Source organism: Carcharhinus amblyrhynchos, chromosome 16 (assembly GCF_965287045.1).
Source record: "Carcharhinus amblyrhynchos chromosome 16, sCarAmb.v2.hapA, whole genome shotgun sequence".
Classification (NCBI taxonomy): Eukaryota; Metazoa; Chordata; class Chondrichthyes; order Carcharhiniformes; family Carcharhinidae; genus Carcharhinus; species Carcharhinus amblyrhynchos.
The window spans coordinates 69,236,125-69,246,363 of NC_137339.1; the positions used below are offsets into that span (position 1 = coordinate 69,236,125).

A 10,239-nucleotide genomic window follows, 5' to 3' on the forward strand; every position below is an offset into this window, starting at 1 on the left:
GAGGCTCACATCCCAGGAATGAATGAGAAACAAACATTGCGAGGAGTGTTTACGTTGCACAAAGTTAAAACCTACACATGCATCGTCCTTTGACTCAGTGCCGGTGTTGGACTGGGGTAAACACAGCAAGAGGTCTCACAACACCAGGTTAAAGTCCAACATGTTTATTTGGCAGCAAAAGCCATTTTTGCGACCAGATAAACCTGTGGGACTTTAACCTGGCGTTGTGAGACCTCTTACTCAGGATAAAGAGCTCAGGAGAGAAGGGGGGAGCATGGGGGACGCTGCTGTATCTCTGGGAAAGTGGCGTGAGAAGGAGGAAGGGTTCAAACACAATGAGGAACAGGTGACATGTCTGAAGCTGGGAGAGTGCCGAAGGTGAAGGGAGTTCCTCACATTGGTGAGAATCTGTGGTAGCAAGCATCACAATCCCACTCGGACAGGGGGAGGGACTGAGAGGCGCAGCCAGAACACCCCACTTTCCAACCTCTCGTCAACACCACCAGGCCTGTGGGACTTCAAACCGCAACGGGCAGAGGTCAGGCACGGACCCCTGACCTCCAATCCCACCCACAACACTGTCGCACTGTTGTCCAAAACAGACGGTTCACTGGATAAAGCAATTACACCCAATTCTGACCAATATGGTAGGGGCTGGAGGAGGTTACAGAGATAGGGAGGGGGTCTAGGGGGCTGGAGGGGGTTACAGAGATAGGGAGGGGTGTAGGGGCTGGAGAAGGTTACAGAGATAGGGAGGGGTGTAGGAGCTGGAGGAGGTTACAGAGATAGGGAGGGGTGTAGGGGCTGGAGGAGGTTACAGAGATAGGGAGGGGTGTAGGGACTGGAGGAGGTTACAGAGATAGGGAGGGGGTGTAGGGGCTGGAGGGGGTTACAGAGATAGGGAGGGGGTGTCAGGGGCTGGAGGGGGTTACAGAGATAGGGAGGGGGTCTAGGGGGCTGGAGGGGGTTACAGAGATAGGGAGGGGGTCTAGGGGGCTGGAGGGGGTTACAGAGATAGGGAGGGGTGTAGGGGCTGGAGGGGGTTACAGAGATAGGGAGGGGTGTAGGGGCTGGAGAGGGTGTCCATTTGGGATATGCGGGGGAGGGGGCAGCAATGATTGGGCCAGGGAAAGCAGGGGTGATGCTTTCTCCAGTGCGATGGATGTGATGTCCCGTAGCAAGGGTCCCTCCGAACAGGATGCAGGCGAAGTGTTAGGCCTGGAGCCTGGCAGCCTGGCCTCACTGCGGTTTGATCTGGGCGTACTGGGTGCTGTCCCGCTTTCCCACTATCCCGTCCGAACAGTTAGCTTTCGAGAAGTCGATGCAGGCGTAATGTAACTCCAGCTCCTCCTCCCCCGCCTCCTGGCTGGCCTCCCCATTCTCCAGCACCGTCAGGCTTGTCGTCTGCTGGGCCTCCTCTGTCTGAAGGTCAAGCTCCTCCGTCTGAGGGTCCACCTCCACTGTGTCAGCCTCCACCTCCACCTCCACCTCCCCCTCAGCCTCCACCTGCAACAGAAAGGGCCAGAATCCATCACCAGACACATTAACCACCATCACTCCCCTGATCACAGCAGGAGGCCATTCAGCCCCTCGAGCCTGTTACACAGGGACAGGAGGAGGCCCCATTCAGCCCCTCGAGCCTGTTACACAGGAACAGGAGGAGGCCCCATTCAGCCCCTCAAGCCTGTTACACAGGGACAGGAGGAGGCCCCATTCATTCTACCTTGTCAAATCAAGGGCTGTGGGGAACTCCATTCAGGGTCTGGGGCAGGGGTGAGTGAGTGAGGACTCATTAGCTTGATCTTGCAAAGGTTAGGGGCAGGATCGATGAGCTGAATGGACTCATCCCTTGCTCTCTGGTTCCCCAGACTGATCTACCCTCTCCCACATGGATCAAACGATAGATACAGACATTCCCAAATGGGAGAAACTGGAACGCGATTGAGAATGAGAGAGAGATTCTACCAAACTCATACCAAGCTGAGTGCCCGCACAGGTGTGCGCTGTCCAGTCAACATCTGCATCTCAGTAGCATCGATCGGAGATCGCTTCTCCCTCCTGGAAAGAGATTAAAACAGAGAAACTCATCACCAGAATCTCCAACGCAGCAAAACATGAACAGAGACCAAACACCAATCAAAGTGATATCCCTCAGTTAGACCCACACTCGGAACACTGTGCACAGTTCTGGCCTCCATATCCCTCGGTTAGACCCACACTCGGAGCACTGTGCACAGTTCCAGTCTCCATATCCCTCGGTTAGACTCACACTCGGAGCACTGTGCACAGTTCTGGCCTCCATATCCCTCAGTTAGACCCACACTCGGAGCACTGTGCACAGTTCCAGTCTCCATATCCCTCGGTTAGACCCACACTCGGAGCACTGTGCACAGTTCCGGTCTCCGTATCCCTCGGTTAGACCCACACTCGGAGCACTGTGCACAGTTCCGGTCTCCGTATCCCTCGGTTAGACCCACACTCGGAGCACTGTGCACAGTTCCAGTCTCCATATCCCTCGATTAGACCCACACTCGGAGCACTGTGCACAGTTCTGGCCTCCATATCCCTCGGTTAGACCCACACTCGGAACGCTGTGCACAGTTCCAGTCTCCATATCCCTCGGTTAGACCCACACTCGGAGCACTGTGCATAGTTCCGGTCTCCGTATCCCTCGGTTAGACCCACACTCGGAACACTGTGCACAGTTCTGGCCTCCATATCCCTCGGTTAGACCCACACTCGGAACACTGTGCACAGTTCTGGCCTCCATATCCCTCGGTTAGACCCACACTCGGAGCATTGTGCACAGTTCCGGTCTCCATATCAAAGAACAAAGAACAACACAGCACGGGAAACAGGCCCTTCGGCCCAACGAGCCCGCGCCGCCGTCCCATTGTCTCAGTGACCTATTCATGATTTTAATCTACGCCTAATGTGCGAGGATCAGGGAGGTCCAATATAGGGACAATTTGTTACCCAATCAATCAGCCTAAAAGCGCATCTTTGGGATGTGGGAGGAAACCGGAGCACCCGGAGGAAACCCACGCAACCACGGGGAGAACGTGCAAACTCCCACAGACACAGGCCCAAATCCATGTGTCCGCACAGCAACAGAGATAGTCTCTGAGCTGTCATGTTGCCCTCGAGATGGTCCAGTTTAAGCACACTAACGACATGAAGCAATAGGCAACTCCCGAAGCAACATCCAAGAGCAGCCCACTACAACCTGCCGCATGCATGCCCCTTGCTGGTCAACAAGGTGGACTTAAATGCCTGTGGAGACAAAAAAAATTCATTATTAAACAGGCAAAGACTGTAACATCCCTGAGGCAAAAACGTAATCCCAAGCCTACAATGTTTAGTAAGGCCTGCTATATCCCCCTATATGTAGCCCGCTCATGTGGCTGTCTAAGTGACTCTTAAACAACCCTAGCGTGCCTGCTTCCACCACCTTACTCGGCAGTGCATTCCACACCCCCACTACCCTTTGCGTGAAAAACTGCCCTCTAATATTTGTCTTATACCTAGCCCCCCTCACCCTAAGCCCGTGACCCCTCGTTCCATCCATTTCTAATAGTGGAAAAAGCTTACCACCATTTACTCTATCTATCCCCTTCATAATCTTATAAACCTCTATTAGATTCCCCCCTCAGCCGACGTCTCTCAAGGGAAAACAGCCCAAGTTCGTTCAATCTTTCCTCGTAAGACAGCCCTTCCATACCAGGCAACATCCTAGTAAATCTCCTCTGCACTCTCTCCAGGATCTCTACATCCTTCCGGTAGTACGGCGACCAGAACTGGACGCAGTACTCCAAGTGAGGCCTAACCAACGTTCTATACAACTGCAACATCAGACTCCTACTCTTATATTCTATACCCCTTCCTATGAAGGCTAACATACCATACGCTTTCCTCATCACATTCTGCACCTGCACCGACACCTTCAGGGACTTGTGCACTTGCACCCCCAGGTCTCTCTGCGTATCTATACTCCGGATAGTTCTACCTTTTATCGTATAACTCCCCTCCACATTATTCCGGCCAAAGTGCATCACCTCGCATTTCTCCGGATTAAATTCCATTTGCCATCTATCTGCCCAATCTACCAGCCTGTCTATGTCCTGTTGCATTGCCAGGCACTGCTCCTCAGTACCCGCCAATCCAACCATCTTAGTGTCATCAGCAAATTTGCTGATCACACCACCCCTCTTCCAAGTCATTAATATATACTACAAATAGAAGAGGTCCTAGTACCGAGCCCTGCGGCACACCACTGGTGACAGACCTCCAATTGGAAAAGGAGCCTTCCACTACTACTCGCTGTCTCCTCCTCCCAAGCCAGTTCTCCACCCATCTACATACCTGGCCTTGTATCCCATGAGCCTTCACCTTTTCTATCAGCCTACCATGAGGGACCTTGTCAAACGCCTTACTGAAATCCATATAGACGACATCAACGGCTTGTCCTTCGTCAACCGTTTTTGTCACCTCTTCAAAAAATTCCACTAGATTCGTAAGGCACGACCTCCCTGTAACGAAGCCATGCTGCGTATCCCTGATCAGATGGCAGCGCTCCAGATGTTCATACATCCTATCCTTGAGGATCCTCTCCATTAGCTTGCCTATAACTGAAGTCAAGCTCACCGGCCTATAATTCCCTGGGTTATCCCTCTGACCCTTTTTAAACAACGGTACTACATTTGCAATGCGCCAATCCTCTGGGACCTCACCTGTGTCCAAAGAAGAGACAAAGATTTGCATCAGAGGCCCAGCAATTTCATCCCTCACCTCCCTTAGCAGCCTGGGATAGATGCCATCAGGCCCCGGAGATTTATCCGTCTTTATACTGTCTAAAAGTCCCAACACCTCTTCCCTCGTGATGACTATTTCCCTCAACGGATCCTCAAACTCCTCAAGCACAGCACCAGACATCAGGCCCCTCTCCTGCGTGAATACCGACGCAAAGTATTCATTCAAGACCTCCCCCATTCCCCCAGGCTCCAAGCATAGTTCCCCTCCTCTGTCCCTGAGAGGACCAATCTTCCCTCTAACCATCCTTTTGTTTCTAACATAGGAGTAAAATGCCTTAGGATTTTCCTTAATCCTACCCGCCAAAGCCATTTCGTGGCCCCTTTTTGCCTTTCTGATGCCCCTTTTAAGTTCTCTCCTACATTCTCTGTATTCTTCTAACGCTATCTCTGTCCTCAAATGCCTAGATCTAATGTATGCCTCCCTCTTCCTCCTGACCAGGTCCTCAATATCCCTAGTTACCCACGGCTCTCTAATCCTACCCTTCCCATCCTTCCTCTTGACCGGCACATGTCTTTCCTGCAAAGATTTTAGTTTTCCCTTGAGAGACTCCCACATACCCAGCGTCGACCTGCCATCAAACAGCTTACCCCAGTCCGTATCTTTAAGATCCTGCCTAATCCGGTTGTATCTAGCCCTCCCCCAGTTTAACACCCTCCCCTTAGGACAGGCTTCATCTTTATCCAGTAATATCTTAAACCAGACAGAGTTGTGGTCACTGTTAGCCACATGCTCTCCTACTTCAACGTCAACCACCTGCCCAGGCTCATTCCCCAGAACCAAGTCCAGCATAGCCCCCTCTCTGGTCGGGCTATCCATATACTGCTCCAGGGATCCTTCCATTACACACTGTACAAATTCCTCCCCGTCAGCACCCTCTGATCTCGGCACCTTCCAATCTACCCCGGGGAGATCAAAATCTCCCACTACCACCACCCTATTCTTCCTGCACTTATCTAGAATGTCCCTGCTTATCCCTTCTTCCACAGCCCTCGGGCTATTGGGCGGTCTGTAGTACACACCCAACATAGTAACATCTCCCTTCCTATTCCTCAACTCCACCCATAGCGACTCGATTCCTATATCCTCTATACCTCCCTCCCTCTGCACTGCTATGATGCAATCCTTAACTAACAACGCCACTCCCCCACCTCTCAGCGACCCACCCCTATCACGCCTGAAGCACTTATACCCAGGAACATTCCCTCGGTATATCCCTCGGTTAGACCCACACTCGGAGCACTGTGCACAGTTCCGGTCTCCATATCCCTCGGTTAGACCCACACTCGGAGCACTGTGCACAGTTCCCGTCTCCATATCCCTCGGTTAGACCCACACTCGGAGCACTGTGCACAGTTCCGATCTCCGTATCCCTCGGTTAGACCCACACTCGGAGCACTGTGCACAGTTCCAGTCTCCATATCCCTCGGTTAGACCCACACTCGGAGCACTGTGCACAGTTCCAGTCTCCATATCCCTCGGTTAGACCCACACTCGGAGCACTGTGCACAGTTCCAGTCTCCATATCCCTCGGTTAGACCCACACTCGGAGCACTGTGCACAGTTCTGATTGAGAGAATGGGGGTGGATCTTGTTCATGGAAGACAGTTGAGGAGGTAATAAAAGGAGTGATAGAAATCTCTGCATATGAGCGTTATCTTACCTCTGACAGCAAATGAATATCTGACACAAGAGCAAAGAGAGAATGAGCATTCCGAGAGCACCAGCCAAAACTCCCAACACCAACTGCTCCAGCTGAGAATCCAACCCTGAAAACACACAATGAGAAATTGCTGAGTACTGAGGGAGTGCCGCACTGTCAGAGGGTCAGTGCTGAGGGAGTGCCGCACTGTCAGAGGGTCAGTGCTGAGGGAGTGCCGCACTGTCAGAGGGTCAGTACTGAGGGAGTGCCGCACTGTCAGAGGGTCAGTGCTGAGGGAGCGCCGCACTGTCAGAGGGTCAGTGCTGAGGGAGCGCCGCACTGTCAGAGGGTCAGTGCTGAGGGAGCGCCGCACTGTCAGAGGGTCAGTGCTGAGGGAGCGCCGCACTGTCAGAGGGTCAGTGCTGAGGGAGTGCCGCACTGTCAGAGGGTCAGTGCTGAGGGAGCGCCGCACTGTCAGAGGGTCAGTGCTGAGGGAGCGCCGCACTGTCAGAGGGTCAGTGCTGAGGGAGCGCCGCACTGTCAGAGGGTCAGTGCTGAGGGAGCGCCGCACTGTCAGAGGGTCAGTGCTGAGGGAGCGCCGCACTGTCAGAGGGTCAGTGCTGAGGGAGTGCCGCACTGTCAGAGGGTCAGTGCTGAGGGAGTGCCGCACTGTCAGAGGGTCAGTGCTGAGGGAGTGCCGCACTGTCAGAGGGTCAGTGCTGAGGGAGTGCCGCACTGTCAGAGGGTCAGTGCTGAGGGAGTGCCGCACTGTCAGAGGGTCAGTGCTGAGGGAGTGCCGCACTGTCAGAGGGTCAGTGCTGAGGGAGTGCCGCACTGTCAGAGGGTCAGTGCTGAGGGAGTGCCGCACTGTCAGAGGGTCAGTGCTGAGGGACTGCCGCACTGTCAGAGGGTCAGTGCTGAGGGAGCGCCGCACTGTCAGAGGGTCAGTGCTGAGGGAGCGCCGCACTGTCAGAGGGTCAGTGCTGAGGGAGCGCCGCACTGTCAGAGGGTCAGTGCTGAGGGAGCGCCGCACTGTCAGAGGGTCAGTGCTGAGGGAGTGCCGCACTGTCAGAGGGTCAGTGCTGAGGGAGTGCCGCACTGTCAGAGGGTCAGTGCTGAGAGAGTGCCGCACTGTCAGAGGGTCAGTACTGAGAGAATGCCGCACTGTTAAAGATTGCTGCCTTACAGGATGTGACATTGATCTGTGTCTGCTGCCTGTCCTCTTGGGGTTGGTGTAAAAGATCCCGGGGTCTTTATTTGGGAGAAGAATGGGGGATGCAGGATTGGTGGGAGGGGAGGTCTTCCTGGTGTCCTGAGGCCAATATTTATCCTTTAACCAAATCACTAAAAATAATAGGTCATTATCAATCGCTGTTGGTGGGAACTTCCTGTGCGAGTTTTGGCTCCCCAGTTGTCTACATTTCAACAGTGACCTCTCTTGGAAAAGACAATGTCCTGAGGGGCGTAACCAGAGACAATAGGAGTCCTCTCACCTTTGACCCACAGATACACCTTGAACATGACTTCCCCGTGCGGGTTTCGAACCGAGCAGGTTGCCAACACATGCTCCTCATCCTGGGGTCCCCGCAGGATCAGGGAGCCGGTCACCAGATGCCCATCTCTGACTTGCCACGACTCAAAACGTTCGTATGATTCGTTCCCACTCAGGTTGGTTTTGGGCAGGTGCCAGGTGAGGTTCCCAGGTGGATTGGCGTTGGCCACACAGACACAGATCACCCGCTCCAGCTCCTGGGAGCACCGAGAATCCTCAGAAAGCTTTGGCATGTCTGAAAGAGAATGGTAAACTGTCTCCATCAAACACTCCCAGGACAGGTACAGCACGGGGTTAGATACAGAGTAAAGCTCCCTCTACACTGTCCCCCATCAAACACTCCCAGGACAGGGATAGCACAGGGTTAGATACAGAGTAAAGCTCCCTCTACACTGTCCCCATCAAACACTCCCAGGACAAGGATAGCACAGGGTTAGATACAGAGTAAAGCTCCCTCTACACTGTCCCCATCAAACACTCCCAGGACAGGTACAGCACGGGGTTAGATACAGAGTAAAGCTCCCTCTACACTGTCCCCATCAAACACTCCCAGGACAGGGATAGCACAGGGTTAGATACAGAGTAAAGCTCCCTCTACACTGTCCCCATCAAACACTCCCAGGACAGGGATAGCACAGGGTTAGATACAGAGTAAAGCTCCCTCTACACTGTCCCCATCAAACACTCCCAGGACAGGTACAGCACGGGGTTAGATACAGAGTAAAGCTCCCTCTACACTGTCCCCCCATCAAACATCCCAGGACAGGTACAGCACGGGGTTAGATACAGAGTAAAGCTCCCTCTACACTGTCCCCCCATCAAACACTCCCAGGACAGGTACAGCACGGGGTTAGATACAGAGTAAAGCTCCCTCTACACTGTCCCCATCAAACACTCCCAGGACAGGTACAGCACGGGGTTAGATACAGAGTAAAGCTCCCTCTACACTGTCCCCCATCAAACGCTCCCAGGACAGATACAGCACGGGGTTAGATACAGAGTAAAGCTCCCTCTACACTGTCCCCCCATCAAACCTCCCCAGGACAGGTACAGCACGGGGTTAATAGGTACACGGGGTTAGATACAGAGTAAAACTCCCTCTACACTGTCCCCCATCATAAACTTTCCCAGGACAGGTACAGCACAGGGTTAGATACAGAGTAAAACTCCCTCTGCACTGTCCCCCATCAAACACTCCCAGGACAGATACAGCATGGGGTTAGATACAGAGTAAAGCTCCCTCTACACTGTCCCCATCAAACACTCCCAGGACAGGGATAGCACAGGGTTAGATACAGAGTAAAGCTCCCTCTACACTGTCCCCCCATCAAACACTCCCAGGACAGGTACAGCACGGGGTTCGATACAGAGTAAAGCTCCCTCTACACTGTCCCCCCCATCAAACACTCCCAGGACAGGTACAGCACGGGGTTAGATACAGAGTAAAGCTCCCTCTACACTGTCCCCATCAAACCCTCCCAGGACAGGTACAGCACGGGGTTAGATACAGAGTAAAGCTCCCTTTACACTGTCCCCCATCAAACACTCCCAGGACAGATACAGCACGGGGTTAGATACAGAGTAAAGCTCCGTCTACCCTGTCCCCCCATCGAGTAAAGAGGACTGTAGACAGGGCTTTAAACTAATTAGGGGGGGGAGGGTGCGAGGGTAGGTGATGTTAGGAGGTCTACAGTTAAGGATAGGGTACAGGTAAGGGAAGAGGCTGAGGATGTCCCAAGTGGTGGCGTTACGGCAAATAGGGTCCAGAAGAAGGCTGGGATGAAAGCGCTTTATCTGAATGCACGAAGCATTCGGAATAAAGTGGATGAGCTGGTGGCGCAGATCGACACAAATGGATACGATCTGGTGGCCATTACAGAGACGTGGCTGCAAGGTGACAGGGACTGGGAGATGAATGTACAGGGCTATCAAGTGTTTAGGAAGGATAGGCAGGAGGAAAGAGGGGGTGGCGTAGCTCTGCTGATTAAGGACAGCATCAAGGTGGTAGCAAGGGATGATATCGGAGCCAAAGAGCAGAAAGTGGAATCGTTGTGGGTGGAGATTAGGAACAGCAAAGGGAGGAAGACGCTGGTGGGTGTCGTCTATAGGCCCCCGAATAATGATCTGGAGGTGGGGCGGGCTGTTAACGCGCAAATAAGTGCGGCGTGCAGGAATGGGACGGCAGTAGTTATGGGGGATTTCAATCTGCATATTGATTGGTCGACCCATGTTGGAC

General features: G+C 53.3%; 1 protein-coding gene across 1 annotated transcript in view; it reads right to left on the minus strand.

The window, feature by feature from the left end:
• Positions 1 to 1,027: 1,027 nt before the first annotated feature.
• Positions 1,028 to 10,239, minus strand: part of LOC145353725 (myelin-associated glycoprotein-like) — a 33,403-nt gene continuing 24,191 nt past the window's right edge. Inside the window, exons 8-11 of the mRNA XM_080204492.1 lie at positions 7,945 to 8,238; positions 6,473 to 6,578; positions 1,977 to 2,058; positions 1,028 to 1,506 (exon numbers count right to left, since the gene is read on the minus strand). Of these exons, the coding sequence (XP_080060618.1) occupies positions 1,240 to 1,506; positions 1,977 to 2,058; positions 6,473 to 6,578; positions 7,945 to 8,238 (749 nt within the window). The 3' untranslated portion in view covers positions 1,028 to 1,239. The remainder of the gene's footprint in view (positions 1,507 to 1,976; positions 2,059 to 6,472; positions 6,579 to 7,944; positions 8,239 to 10,239) is intronic.